Here is a 22,771-nt window from a genome sequence, read left to right on the forward strand (position 1 = left end):
AGAGGTGGCAGCCGGTCCTCGCTGATGAACTTCTGGACTGCAAAATAATGTAATTGTGTGTTATTTGACCGCGTGAAGGCGTCGCTTTTCATGTCACCGGCTTTTCAACTTACTGGTAGTCAGGATGTCTTTGTGTGAGATCAGGTCGTCTAGTTTCTGCGGTCGGTATTTTTCCACCCTAGAAATACACGGACCACAAGCAGTCCAGTTTGAAATGGGATCGCTTCAACAAACTACGGATGTCTGGTACTGCTCCGCTGTCAAGCATGTCAAGTGGAGTCTCCTTTGTCTCCTCGTTTTAAATGTTACTATTTTGATGTTTAGCGCACGGCGGGATACCTGCTTCAGGAAAGATCTCAGTTCATTCTTTTTTTCTTAAAAACTGATCACAGGCTATTGCATTGTTTAGAATTAGCACGAGGACATTTTATCCCGTTTTTTTGAAGCCTTTAAAATGTCACAACGTCTTAATTTTGAACGTGTTGACACGTTTTTAACACTGCTTTAACCTTGTTGTTATTCCAACTCTTTCCGATAACATTGATATTACAAGGAAAAAAAGGAATGTACCTGGATGACGGGTCAAACGGCCGTATTGTAGCGCCAACTACCGGCAAGGAAGATTTAAGCATCATCCGATTTTTAAAATTAATTATAATAAGAAGAATTCTTATTATTTTGCGAGCTGCACAGCCCTGCGCTAAGGGAACCCGGAGGCCATTGGAACATGTTGTGTTTCAAGCAATTCTGCTACCGTACACGAGATATAAGATGTTGTCGAGAACAACCGACAACCGGGCATCCATACGCGGGTTTGAACGGAAGCAGATTTGACAAACATGCAGCGAGAAGCCGAGAGGAGCTCGGCAGAAGCACCAGGCCTTGCGACGTTCGCTAACTTGGCTCGCCGACCCCGCGTCTCGCTTACCAGGGTAAGTTTCTGGACTGCAGCGGCGCTTTCGCGGTGGAGGCCATCACTTAATTTCTGGAAGAGAAACGGCAACTTTGACGCAACTCTTAACTTGTTCTTCGGCGCCGTGTTTGCCGCGCGAGACGCAAACCGGAAAAGGCGTCCTTGCGTCACGAGAGACAGCCAATGGGAAGGCTTTTTCCGGTAATATGGGCGGGGAATCGAGAAGCTCAGGGAAAAAAAACGCTTTAAATGTGCTGACTATTTACGAAATGAGTTATTCATATGTTTTACATGGATAGACACAAACAAAATCCCAATTTGGGGGTTTTATTTCGATATTGTGAAAACATTTTAGATGAGCTGAAGAGCGGAAAGTTGGAACTGTTTGAAATGGTCACAAAATGTGTGAATGCCTGTAGCTAGATTAAAATTAGCCGCACTTTTCCTGCGAGCGCCCCAGTAACACCCGCTTCGGAGTTTCGTTTGTGATCTCGCGAGATTTGCTCGGCTTTGATTGACGGCTAACATGACGGGGGAGTACCCCGCACCACCACCACCTTCCTCATCGCCTTGAACCGCATTGAGGACCCCTCCCCTCCCCCCAGGCCACCCCCAAGGCCCCTCCAGTTTTCCATCTTGGGAGCCTCCGCGTCCATCGTCGTCGTCGTCCTGCCGGCCGGCCGGCCGCCATCCTCGCATCATTGCGAGCTCCTCCTCCTCCTCCTCTTCTTCTTCCTCCTCCTCCTCCTCTTCCTCCTCTTCCATCACCACCGTGATGAGGCAGCATCAGCATCAACATCTTCCTCAGTGATGGAGTCGCAAATAACGCCACCGCGACGCCTCCTGCCACCTCTTCGGACCTTTTTTCCTTGCGCGTAAGAACACACGCACGCAAAGGAGCGGTGAGGAGTGTGCGTGTGCGTGGATGGGAACGATGAGCGAGGACGAGACCGGCCCGCGTGCGGCGCACGCGAGCGCGCACAAAGCGTTGCAGCAGTGCGAGCTGGTGCAGAACATGATCGACATCAGCATCTCCAGCCTGGAGGGCTTGAGGACCAAATGTGCCACATCCAACGACTTGACGCAGAAGGAGATGCGCACGCTCGAGGTGAGTAAGTGAGCGCGCGCACGCACGAGCGGGCGCGTGCGTGCAAGTGGCTTCTTGGTCTCTCATTGCGTAACTCAGTGCAGAGCAGTAAATCGAGAAAAAAAGCGAAAAAAAAATAAAGGTGGGGGGGTGCAGTTGTATTCTGCAGGTGGACATTAGGAAGAAAGGAAGAGCCCCCCCCCCTCCCATCATGAAGACACCCCCTCCCCTCCTCCTCTTGCTCGTTATGCAAGGGGACCACAGGAATATACCGGAGGTGGGAAAAGTACTCACAATCTCGATTTCACAACAAGGAGGCCGACACATACTTGTGAACATAAGAGAAAATAAAGGCCGGGTGGAAAGTATTAGTGCCGATCCAACTCCTGCCAAAAACAAAAGTCAAACAAAGTACAGGATGGGAAATGTAATTCAGTACCAACGTAAGTCTGATTTTTTTTTTTTTTTTGCTGCTCCTGTACTTTTATACATTTGAGAACGCCTATAGGTACAAAAGTTAAAAAGCAATAACCAAATTTTTGCTCTCGAGCATGCAGCGGGCTTCTCTGGTAAAAGCAAAGTACTGATTCAACTTGTGTATGAAGAAAAAAAATAAAGTACTGACTCTGAATATTTACTGTACTACGCGTTATTATTAATTACTAAAATACTCTGGTCAAGGTAGAAGTGCAGATTTACTAATCTAAAGCAAAAAAACAAACAAACAAACAAAAAGTACAATGGCTGAGATGTACTTCAATAGAAAATGAAAGATGAACAATTTTGTTTTTATTGTCAAATACACAATATTGGTTCAACTTGCGTAGCTACTTCAGTAAAAAGTACAGACGCTCCCCTGTACAAAAGTAAAAATGTTTTTTTTAATGTATATTCTTTGGAAACACTCTGGTAAAAGTAGAAATATTGGCAAAACTAACAAAAAGTACATCTGATATGGACTTCACGACAAAAGTATAAAAGAATATCGGACTTTTGTTTAAGTCGAAGTACTGACTCAGCTCCTGTGGTTCCGTAAAGGTAAAAATGATAGAATCTAAAATGAAGACTGCATTAGTACAAAAGTAAAACATTTTTTTATACTGTCAAGTGTACAGCAAAAAAAAAAAGAAAAAAAGAGCACACTGGCAAAACTAGAAATACCGATTCAACTCCTGTGCTTGATTAAAAGTAAAGTAATGACCAGCAGATTTTTGCCCAGTTTTTCTCTCCATTGTGAAGTCAAACAAATACTGAGCAGCATTGAGGGACAAAATATGACTTCTTTTATTCCATATATTTTTTTTAATCCACTTGTGCATTTCCAATGATCTGAATCAACTTTGGTCAAAAATAAAAAAAAATCCATCCATCCATTTTCTACCGGCTCGAGTCACGGGGGGCAGCAGCTCGAGCAGGGAGACTCAGACTTGGCTCTCCCCAGCCACTTCTTCCAACTCTTCCGGGTGGGATCCCAAGGCGTTCTCAAGCCAGCTGGGAGACATCATTTCTCCAGCGTGTCCTGGGTCGTCCCCGGGGTGGGCCTTCTGCCAGGGGGACATGCCACCTCATCTGGCTCCTCTCAATGCGAAGGAGCAGCGGCTCGACTCCGAATCGCTCCCTGATGATCTCGGCCCATCTCTAAGGGAGAGCTCAGAAGACCCTGCGGAGGAAACTCATTTTAGCCGCTTGTATCTGGGCTTTTGACCCACAGCTCGTGACCATAAGTGAGGGTAGGAACGTTGATCACCTTCTGCCTCAGCTCCCTCTTTACCATGAGGGTCCGATAGAGCGTCCGCATCGCACCAGAAGCTGCGCCGATCCGCCTGCTGATCTTCCGCTCGCTCATTCGTGAACCCGGTACCCGGAGAAAAGCCACACAGGCACGGGGGAGAACATGCAAACTCCACAAATGAAGGCCGGAGCTGGACTCAAACCCAGTACCTCTGCTCTGTGAGGTCGATGCGCTAACCACTAGACCACCAGGCTGCCCCTCCCAACACCAGCGCTGAGAAATTCAGTCCATCAAGGTCCTGAACAGAATTGGTGACAGAGGGCAGCTAAAGCATGACCCCTTATGATGAAGAGCAGGTCACTGGGACCCCCTCCTTGGAGCCAAGTCTGGAGGTCGGGCTCGCCGGGAACCGCCTGGTGGCCGGGCCTGCACCCACACGGGGCCAGGTGAGGCTCAGCTCCAAGAGGCAACGTGCGGCCACCTTCCCGTGGGCGGGGCCAAAGGGGTGGAGTGCACAGTGATCTTATCATCAGTGTATTACATAATCTGCCCTGTTGTCATTGTTTCTGTTTGGGAACGGTCATTCCAGTCCATAAACCCGCCAGCAGATGTTTTGGGGGGGGAAAAAAAAAGCCAAAAGACAAGCAGCAGTGACTGAGCGCCCAACCTGACTTGAGCCGTGAGCACCTGTGAGCGCGCGGCGTCAACGCGCCGCCGTGTAGAAACAAACACCATTAAGCGCGCCGTATCATCGCCATAAAGTCGCTTCAAGTCCGAGCGCGACCGCTCCTATGGCCTCTCAGTCATGTGGAAACCATAAAAGCAGGCTGAGAACATGACATATTTCGCATAACACATTTCATACGGGTCATATTGTAAAAAGTTAAGGTCCCGATGGAGTGAATTCCCTTCATTTCATGTCATTTATTAAACTCGGAATCAATTCAAAGATTGTCCACTGAACCGAAATCAGGCTTGTGCTCGAAGCAACACGTTAAGGTCACTTTTGGTGTTCTACTTCTTCCTTTCATGACTTTGCTGCTGTGAATTGGGAATTTCTCCATTGCGAGACTAATAAAGGTTTTCTTATCTTATCTTTTCCCACTTTTGCAACTTTAACAAAACTTGACAAACATTGTCATCTCTAAAATGCATGATTTATAATTGCCTCTAGATGTCAGATGACAAACGCAGGATTTGTTAAAATGGAGCTCCTCAACGAATTTCAACCTAGTTCCTTCGCACCAACATTCCGCTAAAATTACCGTGAACTTTCCCATAAATTTACTCTGATGGTTTCCAGAAATTTACCGAAAACATTTCCAGAAATGTACTGAAAAAGTTTACAGAAGTTGGCTGTGAACTTTTCCAGATAATTACCATGAAATTTGCCAGAAATTTCCCCAAAATGTTTCCAGAAATGCACCAAAAACTTTGACAGAAAGTTACAGAAAATATTCCCCGAAATTTACTGTGAACCTTTCCATCAATGTACCGTGAGCTAACATTGGCTCTGATGTGAGCGAAATACGGTTTTTTTTTTTCCCTGCATTTTTGTCCATATTTTCCTTTTCCATCTTGTTTGACATTGTCGTTGTGCTTGTTTTGTCAGGGCAAGCTGGTGAAATATTTCAGCCGGCAGCTGTCGTGCAAGCGCAAAGTGGCCTTGGAGGAGCGCGGCGCCGAGCTGGACGACTTCCCTCGCCTCGGCCACTGGTTCCGCATCGTCAACCTGAGGAAGGAGGTCACACAGGTGGGAGGGGCAATATGCAAATTGCGAGGCCCAACATCACAGTGAAAATTTAAAAAACAAACATTTGGTGGCAGTAACCCAGATTATGTTTTTATTTATTTATTTTAGTGTGGTCGAGTGTTCTAAGGTTGCTACGTTCAAATTATTGCCTCTGTAGCAGGGTTAATTAAAATTGTTATTGAGTTTTTTTTTTTAACTGTAAATTACATTTTGACTTTTTTTTTCTGTTATTCTCAACTCATTTGGATTTTTTTTTGGAATTTTAGTATTCATTTTTTTAAATATATGGAGTGCTTGTGGACTTCATTAAGTATTGTGTAGTAAAGTAAAGGAAACTGCAATTCTCAAACGACTTTTTGACCTTCCTTCTCCTGTACTGCTGTACACTTTCTTCAACTTTGTCATTAAACACGCTGAAACCACGCGCAAGTACACCACAAAGGATGGCGTAGAATACACCTGTCAGTTTTAATCGCAACAGTGAAATTTCTTAAACCAGCAAGTACACTTTAATATTGACCACACCCTCCTCCCCCACAAAAAAAAAAAAAAAAAGTTTGAGGCGATAATGTAATAAATCCAAATGATAATCTGTTTTCCACATCTGTCCATGCTTCCAACATGTATGATGTAACTTGTGATGTTACTCTGACGGGGGGGGGGCGAGATACTGTAGATCATAGGTGTCAAACTCAGGTCCTGGAGGGCCGCTGTCCTGCATGTTTTCCAAGTCTCCCTGTTGCAACACACCTGATTCAAATGATCAGATCATCAGCAAGCTCTGCAGAAGCCTGACATTGAACCTGTTCATTTGAATCAGGTGTGTTGCAACAGGGAGACTTGGAAAACATGCAGGGCAGCAGCCTTCCAGGACCGGAGTTTGACACCTATGCTGTAGATGAACACGGATGGAATCATCATCTTATCTAGGGGGGGGCACATAAAATGGCGTTCGATGGGGCGTCCACCCGGGGGCCAGTAGCCGTTCGCCTCGAATCCTCCTTCCTCGATACCAATGGAAATATTTAATGTGGTGGCAAAATATATTTTACAAAGCAAAATTCATCGAAAGAAAGATTGAAAATGTACACCGTTAAAGTCTGCCCTTTTGCTGGGTTCCAACATGTTGGAACGCTGAATGTGACCGTGTTGATATTGGGTCTGGCAGGACATGAGCCCCGCCGGGGTGACGCTGGAGGGCCTTCTAGACATGAGCGAGCAGCAAGTGTGCGAATTGCTGCAAAAGTTTGGCGCCAACGGGGAGGAATGTGCCCGCCTCAACGCCTCGCTGGCCAGCCTCAGGAGAGCGCATAAGCTCGGTAAGTGTCGACCTCCAATGCTAGTCGCTTCGCGGCGAATCCGGCTAGTGTGCAAACAAAGCAGGAAAACAGCGAGTGGAGCCGCACCGTTTGGAAGCTTATTAAAAGCCACATGAAATCTAATCAATAAACCCAGTTTGGGCATGAACGTTTAGAGAAGCACGTTTTACTGCCAGGTATGTTTCCCCAGCTCCCTGTGGTGGCGGTAAATGCGTATGCCAGTAAGTGCTTGAAAACTAGCATCAAAGCCAGAGCAGAAGAAGACGGTTTTTTTTTTTTTACTTTTTGCTTTCTTCTTTCGATTTTCACCCCTGAAATGCATATAAGCACCAACATTTATTCATCACGTTTAACCATTCTCCAACATTTTTAGAAACTGATTTTTTTTTCGTACCAGAGAACAAGCCCGGAAGTAGATTCTTAACCAGGAATTAAACTGCTGAATGGACCCGTGCAAAAAAAAAGAATAACGGTAACAGTCTTTGCGTTTCGAATACATCCATCCATTATCTGAACCGCTTTTATCCTCACGAGGCGTCAACTACCATGCATGTTTTGGGAATGTGGGAGGAAAGAAGAGTACCCGGAGAAAACACAGGTAGGTGCGGGGAGAACATGCAAACTCCACCCTGTTTCGAATACACACGTGCTTGTGGAGGCTCTCAGTGGCTAAAATAAAATCAAAGTGAAGGTAAATGTTTTTTGTTGGATGGCTAACTCCTCGAGTTACTCTAGTCTAACTAATTACGAATGAATAGCAATTCTTGCGCAAGGTGAGAAGCACGCCATCACAAGAAAAATGCCGATTGTCTTGAATGCACTTGGAGTGCCATCTCGTGGATAAACAGCGCAAGTACACCATCCTGACCTAATTTATGACAAAATAAAACATTTTATACATTTAATCGGCAAAACTTCGGACAATTGGGATTGTTTTAAAAAAAAAGGCTTTATTCAAATCCAAATGATTATATTGTGCACAAGCATTAGACAAAATAAAATTGAGTAACTTCAACACAGTGTTTCCGTGTCGTGAACGTGTTCACATGACAATTGCATCTGAAACCTCAACAATAAGACAAGTCAATACCATTTCAAATGGAAATATCAAACATCAAGTGGATATTTGATGGCAATGCAAACAACTGATGTCAGTTGAAAACTTCATGTGGTTAAAAGGAAACTTAAAAATATGTTTGTGTGTGTGTGTGTGGGGGGTGGGGTGGTTGGTGGTGGGGTTACTCAATATGATGATGATGATGATTTCAAAAATGGACTTGTCTCCTTTTGGGAGCGTTGCCGTGCCATCAGTCTTCCAATTGGCAACAATTAGCATACCACACCTGCTTTCCGTTAGCCTCCGTCTTTCTCTCGTCCCCATATTTTTTTCAAACATATTTCAATAAATCCGACTTGAGTGTGCATTTTAGATTTTTATGTATCATTCATATTTTAAACGACAGTGACCTGAAAAAAAAGGAACATCTTTTACTTTTATTGAGGTTTCCTTCTTGTTTTGCACTGCGGAGCCCGGGGCTGCCGTTCTCCGTTAAGACACCGGGGGGCGACAAAGACCACACTTGCAATACCATTGCAATTCTACAAGGTGATCAGATGGGGGCAGTAGAGCATCGCTACAAACGTGTGCTTCTGTTTGGCGCACACAGAAACGAGATGCGGCTTCATATGGCATCTTTCTCCGAAGCGCAGTCGCCAATCGAGCAAACATGTAAGTCATTCTCATCATGGACACGTCGTCAGCTTTGAAGGAAAACTTTTTCAACAAACAGCAACACACGCGCATTCATCTCCGCTGAAGGCCTCCTGTTTATTTTGCCTGCGCGCACTCATTGCACGCTTAAGACGAATCTAATTAAGTCTGGTAATTAATCAAATTACGCTCGTCAAGTGACTCACTTGCCTTGGAAGTGACAACGTGTTCACGTCCAAAAGTCTTTGTGCTTCGCTTTTATGCCCCCAAGGCGCAATTAATGTGCTCAAAAGCATCCCGTATTTCCACAAGATAGACATACAGTACATTGTCCATCAAATCACGACATTTGATGGATGTCATTTGGAAAATATAATTCATTATAACGAATATAATAAATCACATTTTAATCAGTGGATAAAAACACGTACACACAGTATGTAGAAGTGTGTCTCTCTCTCTCGCTCTCTCTCTGAGAGAGAGATACTTTTTTATATATATATATATATATATATATATAAAAAATATGACATGCCCAAACTTCCAACCTGTTGGCTTTTCTTTACCTCATTATCGACGGGACAAGCTAAGATTCACCCCCTAGTTTTTATCTTCTTTTCAAAAGCTGTGCCGGGCTCAAATCCAAAGCAAGACAAGGGCGCCATCTGCTGGCGTCTGTTGGTCATTACATACTTGGATTCCAAATCAAAAAAGGAAACTCCCAGCCTTTGCTCAACCCTTTGCTGGTGCAGGTTTTGGCAGCAATTGCATGTTAGCTTCACAAATGTTTTTGACTGTGACGGCACACGCTTGGCCCGCGTCTTTTTTTGGGCAGCGTGCGAAGCTGTCGAGAAATGCAAGCCTCCCACCCACTCGTTAAAACGATGATACCAGAAGGTCGTTAAACGAATGACTGACCACGGCGAGTCAAAGCTATTTGGGCTTGGCTCGTGCGTGGAATGAAAAAAAAAAAAAAGCCTAAAGGTCAATATTGTCCTCAGTGTCATAATCATGTGGAGAAATGCCCACCGGACACAATATTAGGAACCCCTGCACCCTCTGATGACAGCCAATATGAAGAAAAAATGGAGACTCTTGAGGGGCCCATCTCACAATTTGAATGAACAGAGTCACTTTTTACCCCCTCAGGAAAAATTAAACAAAATTTCCTTTACATTTCTTCAACGACTCAAACTGTTATGGTGTTAATTTTTTTTCGGTTGTTTTTTTTTTTTGGGTAGGGGGTTGTTTTTATTCACGATTTTAATTGTCTTGGTTTTTGCACGTCAGATTTTTGACTTCATGTACGGCACTTTGTATGCCGCCATGGTTGTTTTGAACGTACTCTGAAAAATGACGTTGAGTCAAGTCGAGTACGGTGGAACATCGAGTTAGCAAGGTCCCGTTTTTACTCACATTTTCCTTCTTGTACGGACTATTTTTGACATGCGAATGGTCTGCGCATGGGTGAGCGGCTGGATGGATGTTGTAGCTGTAAAATGCAAACTAGTTGTTTCCCTGCGCGGTGTCAGGCGGAGAACTGCTGCAAGCGCAGGCGCATTTTAGGTTGTCCCAAATCTAACGGCCGTTGTGTTCATTCGTCTATCGAGCATCATCGTCGGGAGAGTTTCAACACTTTTTGTGAAAGCTGCATCATGATGGAAACAAGTTCTCCCGCCGTTTATATGAAGTATTTTTCTTTCCACTCGGTCGTTCGGATCCATTCTGAGCAGGATCCGCGGCTCCATGCAAACCCGGTCACATAAATCAGAAGCGGACGCGTTTTATGAACGAATGGCCAAGTGGGTTCCATGTCGACATGTTGAACATGAGCCAAACGAGTTAAAAAAAAAAAAAAAAGGAGGAAGCAGTCGGAATGGCTTCGACTGACAAATGAGAAAGCGCTCGCTGGCGATAGCATGAGCGAGCAGATCCCAAAATGACACAAATGGTCAAAAGGAATTTGGAGCAAATTCATCTTCTCACTGACAATGTGACATCCCGGCTTTATGAATTTTTGGGGGGGAGCAGAAAAAGACACTTTCCCCTTGATCGCTATGCCAAAATGGACCATTGAATAAGAAAAGAAATAGACAAAAAAAAAAACCCGTCAGAGTGAGAATTTGCCCATGGAAGAAGACTTTTGGAACAGAAGAGCTGTCGGCCTCCTCCCCGAATGTCCCCGCCTGACTTTTCAAGTTAATAAGCACTTTTTTTTCTCAAGTGTTTTATTTCTTTTTTAACTCTGTGTGTGTATGTGTGTGTGTGTGTGTGTGTGAGAATAAAATGAGAAACTTTCAGTTCCGCTCCAGTGCTTTACCTTCGTAACGCAAATGTTGTTAAATTGCCAGGTTATGATATATTATGTTTTGTTCCTAACATATTTGCATCTGTTTTCCAAAATGACACCGCCTACTGGTCGTCGTTTAGTACTTTGCCCACCCCCCCTTGTTTCAGAAGCACCGTCGAGTTGCGAAGCGCCTCCCCAGAGCATTTGGCTCTTCTCTTTATCCGCTCAAAGGAAGAATCCGGTTCTCATTCAAGCATTTTCAAGATGAAGGATTACAGATTATGTCCGTGTGAGATGCTGCCCCCTTGTTCTCCGTGACTCATAGTTCTGGCTTGCTTATATAAAACGTGTCTGTTACAATCCGGCCGGATTAGACACGGCCTAAGAGGACGAGAAAACGTCGCCGGGCATTGCGGCTGCCGTGATGGGTGGAGGAGGGAAACTAATGGAATTCTCCGCTCTTGGGACCGCAAACGGGATGACTCATACATTTACCAGGCAGCTGCAACACACGCACACAAATACATGCACGCGCGTTCATGACTACACACACACACACACACACACACACACACACACACACAGTGGCGAACGTGCACACATGCAGGTGCATGCGCGTGCACACGCGCGCTGAAACATGGATGCCCACTCACGCGCACATGCACCCATTGCATATTATTTGAAGCCATCCTCCATTTTTTTTCCTGAAAATTCACTTTCAGGTTTGGGTTTTGGAGTCTTTTTTTTTTTTTTGTGGCTCTTCTCATTCAAGCCCCGCCCACCAAATCTCATGTTGCCAAGTGAAAGTGGCCTCTAGGGCTGAGCATAGACCGCATGACAAACTGAAATAGAATGTAAAGAGACGAAAGCTATTTGTGCTTCTTTTCAGCGGCCGTTGTTCTCGTTCTCAATTCTGGTTGTTTCCTCTTCGCCGCGTTTCAAATGTTGTCTCGGCTTCAGCTCATGTTGGACTGCGATTGGTGTTCCATCCATCAGCTTTTCAATCGCTCGCTTCCAATTGCTTTCTGGTGCACGTCTTGGTTCAAGTCCAACCTTGGAAGTGGGCCGAGCCCACGGCATTGGTTGAATAATTGGTCCAATTAAAACAAAAAGTTGCATATCTGGAAGCCGGCCTCGCTGTAAATTTTGCGCGCTTGTAAAAAGGATAAAGATGATTAGTGAGATGTAACGCCGCATCTGCATGTTAGCTCAGTTAAAAAAAAAAAAAAAGTGGAGGTATAAAAGAAATAATAAGAATAAATGTCAGTTTGCCATCCAGTTGCCAAGCAACCAATGAGAGGTGAGGCTGGTCCTGACGTGACAAAAACCTGAAAAAGACGAACGTGCCATTTTTGCTGTATTAATTCTGCTTTCACCTGACACCTGTTTCATTTCAACAGCCTTTTCTCAACTTTTTTTTTGGGGGCGGGGGAATATTTAATTTACCGCTAATCATTGAGTTGAAAAGCTTGCTAATTGGAGACTCTCGTTCATTCATCACAAAGCGGCAATGTGACGCAGGTTCGTCGTCATATTTATTAAAAGACGAATCTTGAATCATGTTTGGATTTCATAGATGAGGAGGAATTCGAAAACATTGCCCACCGCCCGTTTAGGCTGCCGCCTGTTTGGATGCTACGTAAATGCCACGTCAATTGTCTAATCTTTCCCCCCAAGGAATCCATAGAAATTTCAGCCCCTAACGACAGTTTCACTTAGCAACAAGAGATTTGGTTGGCGGCATGTCTGTCGTAAGCAGACCCACAAAAAAAAAGAAAAAAAAAATTCAAAATGCCCTGCCTGAGAAGACACAAGAAACCGTCAGATTTGGTTTGAAGCGGACATATACTGGCACGCACGCCAACACGGAATTCAAAGACAAATTAACATCCATTTGGAAAGGACCCATTTGGAGCCAAGGTGTCACTTTTTTGGGCAATTTTATACAAAATTGGTCAGTTAGCACCCCCTCCATTTTTCTTCTTCTTGTTTTGATATACAAAAAAAAAACATCCAGTTTCTGAAGCCAGTTTCACTTTTAAACATGACATTTGGTGGACACGCCTATCATGAGGAGACCCACCAAAAAGTCTGGAGAAGCCGTACCACAACTTCCACAGGAGGTCGTCAAATTTGGTTTGGACAGATACTGACGCGCTAAAGCTAGCACAAGCTGCTAAGACACATTAGCATCCTGTTGGAAAGGACTCGCGCACCTCACGTGACTTTTGACCTCAGCGGCAGCCAACATGAAAATACGGTTTTCGCTGCGGGTGAATTCCAATCCGAAAATAAACCAAAAAGCGTCGTGTTTCCTCTTGCGGAAAAGCCGTTGGTTCCTTTGTCACCTCGAGTTCACAAACTCCAGTGGGGCCTTTTGTGCGTTTTTCTTTTTTTCATCTTTATTTGAGTTCAGTTGATGCTGCCGGTGTTTATTTTTGTGTTTGAAGTTTGCTTTTGATGCCTGTTGCTCCTCCGAGACGTCGCAAAAAAAAAAAAAAAAAGAATCATCAAAAAAGTCAGCACGCACTGGGAGATGAAACCGCCCCCTTCCACCCGTTGACGGAAATGAGCATCCGTGGGGACAATGGGGGACGCGCCAAGACTTTTCCCTTCCTATCCGCGGGCTTCCAAACTAACGTGATGCCTTGAAATACAGAGTGACTCGATTTTTTCGGGATATCAGCTGACATTTTGGTGGATTTTGAAATTGGACTTGAAACGCGATTGCTATACGGTGGACCCCGATGCCACTTGCAGTGAATCGAGACTGATCGCGAGTCGCGAACACCCATGAATAATTGATCATTTGAAATGCATTGATTTCGATCTTGCTGCACAGAACACAGAAGATCAAACAGTTGTTGGGAAGTTGAAATTGACTTGATTACAAAATGCAGAGTGAATTTTTTTTTTAATCTTGCACTTGTACTCCATATATTTGATAATTTTTTTTTCTAACTAATGCTAAAACTAATAAAAACTAAACAAAGCCCTCCCCCTCAAAAAAGTGTTATAAACTCGCGATGAAAATGAATTAAAAAGTAAGTGAATTAAAAATAAAAAAACAAAGTCAAGGTGAAATAAAGACTTACCATCAAGAAAATCCAAAAGGTGGCGCCGTGTTTTAATCAACGGATACTTTGGAGCACGTGATGTCGACCCATCATGTGCAAAGTACTCACAGACATGTTTTCTTTATCCTCCGCGAAGAATGACTAAAATGACTGCACTTAGACTGAGGAGGCGTGAGCGACTCCACGTCTGGATTTATGAAACTGCCCCCCCAGCCGGGCCGGCCTTGACTTTTCCCTGTTGTTGTTTCATTTCCTGCTAAAGAACAACTTGAGGAGGATAAGTTGCACAGTAATGGAGGTAAAGTATATTTGCCGCTCCTGCTTGTTGTCGTGCCGACTCCATTTGAAGCTCATCCATTGGCTGCCGACAAGCTGGGCGTCGGCCCGCTCTCACGCTCAGCATGTGCGCCTGCGCTTATGAAACCCGACGCAGCGTGCATGGAATCCCCTCTCCCACTCCAGAAAAAAAAAAAAAAGCGAATCGAGACACGCACATTTCGTTCAAGTCAACATTTGACTGCCATGCACCTGTTGAGCGCTTTCCAGCATTTTGCTGCTTGATATCACATGGCTGGCATCAACCATTTTTACTGGTGTACAAAAATGGACTCTCATACACCATTTGTGCACCATCTGACTAATTTCTATTCAGCATTTGACCGGTTTACTTCGTTTTACTGCCGGTCACCATTTCATACCATTTTCTGGAATGTGTTCTACTCCGATGCGCCGTTTTACTGCTGACCCCTTTGACCTCCGAACGCCGTGTGACTAGTATACACAATTTTACTACTGTGTGCCTTTGGACTGGGGCCTTGGCATCTTGACAAGGTTTTTGTGTCATATTAACACCCGTGGATAATACTCTCCCCCTATTTGGGATTTTTTTTTGGGGGGATGGGTAGACTGGTCAGCACATCGGCCTCACAGTGCAGAGGTCGTGGGTTCGATTCCAGCAACAGCCTTCTTGTGTAGACTTTGTATGTTCTCCCCATGCGTGCGTGGATTTTCTCCGGGTACTCTGGTTTCCTCCCACATTCCAAAAAAACATGCATGACAGGCTAATTGAACCCTTCAAATTGTCCTTCGGTGTCAGTGTTTGTCTGTGTGTGCCCTGCGATTGGCTGAGAACCAGTTCAGGGTGTACCCCGCCCATTGCCCGAAGACAGCTGAGATCCTTATGAGGATAAGCAGATTAGAAAATGCATGCAGGGGGTCAAAGGCATATTATGCACGGGATTTTACGGTACACAAATACTAGCATCCACCATTTTCCTGATGTACAGGATATACGGCTGACCTCCAATATTTGACCATTTTCTTCTCATTTTGTGGCGTCAACTGTCTGTCAATCATTTGTGTGGTTCTGCATCACCATCGGTAGACCGTCGGGTAATTGATGAATAAATGCAGGCAAGACGTGAACTGTCCTCGCGTTCCCCACAGGAAGCCAGGCCAAGCAGGATTGGTCCATCCAGTGGCCCACCTCCGAGTCGGGAAAGGAGAACACGCCCGTGTGCCAGCCGGAGCCCAGCCAGTGGATCCGCTTGCAGCTGTCCCAAAGTCCCAAAGTCCAGTCCAAATACAACCAGCACGCGTGCCGCAGCCCCCAGGCCCCGCCGGTGCCCCCCTTGTACGCCGAGCGCCTGACGGTGGACGGCCCTTTGGCGGGATCGCTGCCCCCGCCGCCACCCGCTTCGGACGGCGGCCACCGCTCGCTGCCGCCCTCGCCACGCCAGAGACACTTCGGCCACGCGCCCCCCCGGACTCCGCTGGTGTTCAACACCATGACGCCGCCCGGCACGCCGCCCGTCAGGCGCAGGAACAAAGTCAAGGCGCCGGGCACGCCGCCGCCCCCCAGCCGCAAGCTCATCCACCTCCTGCCGGGCTTCACCGCGCTGCACCGCAGCAAATCGCACGAGTTCCAGCTGGGCAACCGACTGGACGACACGCACACGCCCAAGTAAGTCCAGGCTTCAAACGCTCGTGTGACAGTTTTGCTCTCATTTCTGCGTTCAACCCAATCATTTTGATTGACAGCCACTCATGCCCACTATCTCACCTACGGGCAATTTAGAGTGTTCAATCGACCTACGGTGCATGTTTGCACCTTGACGACTTCGTCCTCATTCAACAAATATTTTTGTTCCACTTCAAATAAGGGCAGTCTTTTTTGACCTGACCTATTTCACTGTTTGTACTACTAAAGTGGACAGCCTCCATCTTTTTTTTTTTCATCACTTTGCTGCCGTACACGTTTTTTGGTGTCCATATTTAGAGGTACACAGCATTTGATGTGCATACACGATCGCACTGGTGTATTATCATCAATTGGTGTGCGCTACACCAGCACCGTACGCGCGCTTTTAGCGGATATGTTCCGAGTCCTAAGTTTATAGCCTCATCTTAACTTTCGGGAGGCTTAACTGGGAGCTAATCTTCCCGCGGAGTCCAATCAGATTAATTCCCGCCGTCCATAAACAAAGAACGAGCCAGCCGGCGCGGATCAGGCGGCCTCGGGCCCGGTTCCCGACGGGGAGGCTCGTTTTGCGTCCGCTGCGAGCCCTGATCAGATTTGAGTGTAAGAACAGGGGGCCGCCACTGCCGGCTAATCAGGAAGCAGAGCCGGGCGCGCTGGTTCCGCCGAGGTGCGCTAATGCCATTTGCGGCTCAGCGGCCGTCGGGGTTCAAATTGGGCACGTGCGTGCGGCCGCACGTCGCGCACTTGATCACAGGGAAGGCCGACGGCGCGGCGGTATTGATTAGCCGCCCAAGTGAGCTGATGCTCCGAAGCCTCGGGGAGCCCGGCAGCTGTGTTCTCATCCGGCTCTGGAGATGAAGCAGATGAAGTCGCTCGAGGCGACTGGCGAGCGGTGGATGCGGTGCCGACGGGGGAGTGCCATTACCTCAGCGACATGCTGTTTGGTAAACATGCGGATCACCAGTGGCAAAATACATCTGATGGAGCCATGCTAGAAAAGACACAGAAAGTTTGCTGGGTCGGTTTGAGGCGTCATTTGGCTGTTCTAGCAGGAGGCCGTCGACAACAAACCTGCTTGAGACATTGTAGCCGTGGGGGGGCGGCGAGGGGAGGGGGGGGAATCACTCCCTAGCCACTTGTGCTCTATATGGTGAGTTTGCCATTTTGTAGCGCTGTGTGAATTTGTACAGCAAACCTCCACACAGTCGCATCGACGATGATCACATTCGCTGGTCTTTTCGGAGAATCGACTATGTGAAGGAAAAAAAAAAAAGTAGCGCTTTGCTGCCATCCGCTGTCATGTTTTTTTGACCAGGAACTATGTTGGAGTGAGCTGAGGAGATCATTTAGAGCAGGGCTGCCCAAACTTTTTGGACCGAAGATCGACTTTTCGATCAACCAACCACCCGCGATCGACCCGTTCCCGCGCACGCACGTACGCACGCGCGCCGTGATGAGCAAGAGCCTGACACGGAGGCATGCGACGCACTTTTGCAGCCTGTTAACTATCGTAGCTCACCCGTACGGTTTTAAAGTGACTTGACAAGCGTCACTCATTCCCTGTCCGTCGAAGCGCATTATAGAAGAGCCCTTTGAGCGGACTTTTGCTTTGGCTTTATCGTCCACTTGAGTGGCTCTGTGCTCGTATGGCCCGGTGTGTTGAAAGCAAGTCGTCAAAGCTCCTGTTGTCAGTCAGGCAGGAGCGCACGAAGCCAGCGTTCGTGCATATTCATGAGCAGGCAGTCAGGCCCTAATGAGAGAAGGTGTCATCTCTCGTTTTCACGGCAGCTCGAAGAATGTCTGCCAGGGTCGGAGGCTAATCCCTGGTTATTGTGTCCCGGGCCGGCGTGCCGGCCAATTAAGTCGCTCCGAACGAGGGCCCCCCCCCCCCCCCGAGGGGGCCGGGGCGGTAAAAGGAGCGCGGAGAGCTTATTAAAAACTTGCAGGTGCTGCCTGTTTTTTTTTCCCCTTCCCGAGGAGATGAGGGGGAGATTTTACAAGCGCGAGTGTGTTAGCTGTCAGCGCCAGTTGTCATCAGATGCATGGGAAGGTGTCCAAAATCAAACTGCGTCACTTCCTGTGGGGGTTTCAGGCATGGCTTCTTGAGATTTTTTTTTTTTTTTTGTGGGTCGACTACCAAATTTCAGGTTGAAACAAGCCCCAGGGGCTGAATTTTGAAAAACAAAACAAAACTATCAATCTATTCTAAACCAAAATGGCTGATTTGCTGTGTGTTTTGGGGCATGACTTCTCCAGACTTTACTCATGATAGACATGTCTGCTAAATTTCATGCTGCCAGCTGAACAAAAGGGCCTTACGGAGCTGAATTTCCCCCCCAAAATCTCCTGGCCTTCTATCAAGCCAATTTTTAGTAAAATGTTGCTTGCACCCAAAATGGCGGTCTTCCTGTGTGTTTTCAGGCAGGGCTTCTCGAGACTTTCTTTTTGTTTTTTGTGGGTCTACACATGATAGACATGCCTCCCCAATTCAGTTGCTAAGTGAATCGGTCTGTCCATGTCGAAAAAAATTATTCAGCCTGGTGCTAGCTACCACGCTAATTTTGAGTAAAATATTTGATTCCAACAAAAAATGGTGGACTTCCTGTGTCTTCTCAGGCATGGCTTCTTGAGACCTTTTTGTGGGTCAACTCATGATCGTCATGTCTGCCAAATTTCATGTTGCTCAATGAAATCAGTTTCCCTGAATTTTCAAAGATTGCAGTTAGCATTAAGGCAACTTGGTGTTCAAAGGACAAAGTCTTGACTTTTTCTTTGGCTTTTTTTGGGGGGGTGCGATGCTCATTCCGATAACAGGAACAACTTGTGAATAGACTTTGCACTTGAAAATTGAAAAGATTCATTGTTTGGTGTCCAATCTGAGCTTATTGCTGGTGCCGTTGGCCCGTTTGTCATGTTTGCGGCGGAGGCGGGCCGTCAGACGTTCATTTTGCGGACAAATGCGCTGTCGTTATTTTGGGACCTTTTTGGTCTCCTCTTCCGCCTCCCACTGGCCTTTTCGCAGGGCAAGTGAGAGGCTCTTCGGGCTGGAGAATGAATGAATGACAAAGGCCTTGGTGAGTGAGCAGCAGCGAGGCAGGCGAGCGTTTAAAGGCCAAACGCCTCGCTCCGATCCAACTTTTTTGACGCGGGAAGCTTTCCCGCTAACGTGAATTCTCATTGGCAGGCAAATGATGAAGAGAAGGACGTGAAAAGGTCAGTCCAGATTTGATCGAGAGTTTACGTTGATCATTTTAGAGAAATGAGCTGACTGAGTTCTTTCATTTATTCATTCAGTCGGTCCAGTTCATTTAACCCACCGAGCGGTTACTTGAATGGACAGCTAATCAGGTTATCAGGTTACTGGGTGCACGAAAGGGTTAAATTGTAACTGGATAATTTTTAACGATTTTTTTTTTTTTAGTTGTGTTTTTTGAATGAGAATTTTTTTTTTTTTAATGTGCAAATGCAAGTAGTACATGTTATCAATTCATTGCTCAATGTGTAAATTATTTTGTCACGCAATGCTTTTGATCGAGTGATTATTTGAATCATGTATGTTAAAAACTTCAAATGTATTTTCATTTATTTAACCCTCTCAGGGACAGCGGTCACTACAGTGGAGAGCTTATCATGTTATCATGTTACACTTACAGGGTGCATGAAAGGGTAAAATATTTCAATTCAAATGCATCTCATTGACTTCATTTATTTATGATTAAAATGTTTTAAAATGATTGTATTTGACCACGTATTTTAAATTTCCCCTTTCTTAAAACGAATACAGAGCAATAACATTTAATCGAATTATTTATTCTTACCAGACGTGCAGTTGTGAAACATCTCAAGAGACATCAGCGCACTTTTTCTTGGACTTTTTTCGTGTTAATAGAGTGCCACGGTCGCTATGGCAACTGATGCACTGTGCAAACCCGTTTCCATGTCGTGCCTCCGTGTCCGAGTCGACAGCAGGTGTTGCTATGGTTACTTGCAATTATTCAATAATCCTTCCTGGAGCGTCTTTACCAAACTGTTCAAGCCGCACGCCCCCTTCGAGGTCCTGACGGGATTGGCTGGCGCACCCTCTCACCTCCTCTGCGTACCCTTTAAAAAAAAAAAGTCAAAACAAATCAAGAAAAGTCCTCCAAATTCAGTTGGAGATGCGTCCCGACAGCAACCAAACGCAAACGCGCCCACATGACATCCTGACACGATGTTGGTGCGCCCCACATTGCTTGTTCGACAAAAAGGCAACATGTCAAAACAAATGCAAAAAGGAAAAAAAAAAAAAAAGTTCTCGCACAAGCTTGTGCGGCTGTTTTAGAACCTTCCTTAAAGTGAGAGCATGCTTTGCATTACACATCGGCTTTGGAAATGTTGCATTGGTGATGGTTGTTTTCCTGGAGCACCCGCACCTCCCTGTTTTCATCGGGGTCAGTTGGTGGCGGATTTTGAATCCCGACGCTTTCCCCAACATTTGTTATCCGTGCACGTTCTTCAAGATACACGGTTGACCCCTCCCACCCCCGCTCACACACCCTAACCCAAAACGAATCAACTCAAAATGAAATGCAGGTTCCGTCAGTGGCGTGCGGCAAGCTTTCCTAAAACACCAAACATGTCTTCATGATCACCAACAAAGCCGAACAACCGCCGTCCATCCATTCGTCATCTGTTGGGTCAGCGGCCTTAACGAGCGCCCATAGCCCGAGCCATGATTGTGAATTTATACCGGTGTTAAGGGGAGGCGGCCGGACGTATTTTACGAGCCCGATGAGACGGGCGGGGCCGGATGGGGACTTGGGGGTGGCGGCCTGGGGTGGGGACGCATAACTGGCCTGGCCACCAATCAGCAGGAAATGACTAAGCAGTCACACAGTGCTTAATTTTTTTTCCCGGAAGGCACTTAATTGGAAAACGTGACCACGTCTGCGCAAGTTTTCAGTGTGTGTGGAATACAGGACGGCGTGATAAAAGTCATCACAAAAAAGGGGGAAGCGACTTACATTTTCATGAGAATGTCCTATCATCAAAATAAAACCGAGTTCAATTTTGCATACCTTCAAGTCAACAAAATATCATGAACGGAACATTTTCAGCACAAACATTTGCCCATTTATTTGTTTATTTTTTGGGGCAGGGGGGACCCGAGCAATGGCTGTGGGCCCGAGGCAATCGCTGCCGTCGCCGTGGTGACGGCACACGGTTCCATCAGTTATATCAGGACTTGATGAGATGTGGCACCACGGCGGCGGTGGCGAGTCAATTAAAACACTTTGATTGAAGTCAGACAATTTATCCTTCAGAAAATTGGATGAAATCCTCATTAAAATGATGAATGACTTCTAATAATAATAATCGTCATAATAATTAGGGCTGCACAATATATTGCAAGAAAATGGCCACGGCGACAACGACCCGTGCAATGTGCGGACCACAAACACGTGCAAGAAGTTTCCATATGGAATTGCGTGCCTTTATTTGACTTGGACTGATCACAGGCGACCTTAAGTGCGCACCAGCATCCAGTAGGAGAGCACAGTCTCAGACCACTGAATAACTTCAAAAATACAGAAAACTGTAAATTGTTAGTTACCAACAAAACATGTCCTTCTTTAATTAAATACTAAAAATGTTCTTTCTTAAACAAGGATGGGCGACCGCTGACAGCGGGTATCGATTGGAAGGTATCGGGTCATCAAGGAGGACATCGATAGCCGCCACAGATATTTCAGACAAAAAAATCTGACATGGTGTAAATCCTCCTCGCCATTAGTTGGCGCTGGATTTGGATTTGAATCAGAAAGAAAGAACGTTGGTTTTTTTTTGTTTTGTTTTTTTTTTGTCATTGTGTTTAGTGACATTTTATTTATGAGAAAGACTTTTGGTGTTTTTGAGGGTTGAATAAGTGAATGCTCGTACCGAAAAAAAAAATGATATTGAACATCTCAAACGTAAGTATCCCAACAATTATCAGTTGACCTCGTAAATCAAGGCGCTACCGTACTTAAATAAAATTGTCGCAGACGCACACAAACACACTCACTCACTGAGAGACTAGTGGCCCCCAGCCCGACTCTTGCCTATTGCCAGGTGGTGTTGGTGTGGCGCGTGCAGCCTGCAATCTGCAACCGTGCATCTCCCCGAGGCTGAATGAACTCTCCAACGTCGTCAGGAGCCACTCGGAAAAAAGTCCCAAAATGGGGACTCCTCTCGCCTCCTTTTCACGTCTGCGCCGCATCCGAAGGAGGCGGAGAACCAAAGAGCTTTCATCGGCATTGAAAGGCACGCCTAAGTGGCCCAATCGGAACAGCTGACAAAGACAGCTAACGGAGCAGCGCTAACCGCTAACCCGCGGGCCGCCGCTTCCTCGCTTTAATTGCGTGACTCTGTCATCTGCCACTTTTCGCGGAGGAATGTATCTTAATGATAATTAAAGTGACTTTCGCTGTACTCATACCTCCTTGCGCATTTTTTGAAACAAACGCATGTTTTTATAGCTCCTGTGGTGATTGCTTGACTCGGATGAACTTTTCATGGCACTTTTCCTCAGTGGGATGGCTGTTGAGTGGATGTTAGCGAGTCACCAAACGAGTCACAATAGACGTTAGCAAGTCAGATTGGATGTTAGCGAGTGAACCGTCGATCTTTGTGTATCCTAGTGGACATTATTGAGTCACAGGGAATGCTATCGAGCCACAATGGATGTTACAAGTCACAAATAAATCAGAGTGGACATTATTGAGTCCCAGTGGATTTTAATGAGTCCCAGTGGAAGTTAGCCAGTCTCAAAGAGTCCGAGTGGACATTCCTGAGTCAGAGTGAAAGTTAGCGAGTCAATATGGACAAAATTGAGTCAGAAATTAGTCATAGTGAACATTAGCGATTCGCAGTGATTGATCGTGGATCAC

General features: G+C 45.9%; 2 protein-coding genes across 3 annotated transcripts in view; one reads left to right on the forward strand and one right to left on the reverse strand.

Moving 5' to 3' along the window:
* The window catches only part of rfc5 (replication factor C (activator 1) 5), a 5,539-nt gene extending 4,465 nt beyond the window's left edge, over positions 1-1,074 (reverse strand). The window contains exons 1-2 of the mRNA XM_019885738.1: positions 929-1,074; positions 114-178 (exon numbers count right to left, since the gene is read on the reverse strand). Of these exons, the coding sequence (XP_019741297.1) occupies positions 114-178; positions 929-975 (112 nt within the window). The 5' untranslated portion in view covers positions 976-1,074. The remainder of the gene's footprint in view (positions 1-113; positions 179-928) is intronic.
* Positions 1,075-1,622: 548 nt separating this feature from the next.
* The window catches only part of ksr2 (kinase suppressor of ras 2), a 45,314-nt gene continuing 24,165 nt past the window's right edge, over positions 1,623-22,771 (forward strand). Inside the window, exons 1-5 of one of the 2 annotated variants that reach the window (XM_019885672.1) lie at positions 1,623-2,021; positions 5,345-5,485; positions 6,654-6,804; positions 14,145-14,180; positions 15,329-15,845. In XM_019885672.1, coding sequence (XP_019741231.1) covers positions 1,839-2,021; positions 5,345-5,485; positions 6,654-6,804; positions 14,145-14,180; positions 15,329-15,845 — 1,028 coding nt within the window. In that variant the 5' untranslated portion in view covers positions 1,623-1,838. The remainder of the gene's footprint in view (positions 2,022-5,344; positions 5,486-6,653; positions 6,805-14,144; positions 14,181-15,328; positions 15,846-22,771) is intronic. The other variant, XM_019885673.1, reaches the window with a different exon arrangement.

Source organism: Hippocampus comes, unplaced genomic scaffold, assembly GCF_001891065.2.
Source record: "Hippocampus comes isolate QL1 unplaced genomic scaffold, H_comes_QL1_v1.1 scaffold78, whole genome shotgun sequence".
Lineage (NCBI taxonomy): Eukaryota > Metazoa > Chordata > Actinopteri > Syngnathiformes > Syngnathidae > Hippocampus > Hippocampus comes.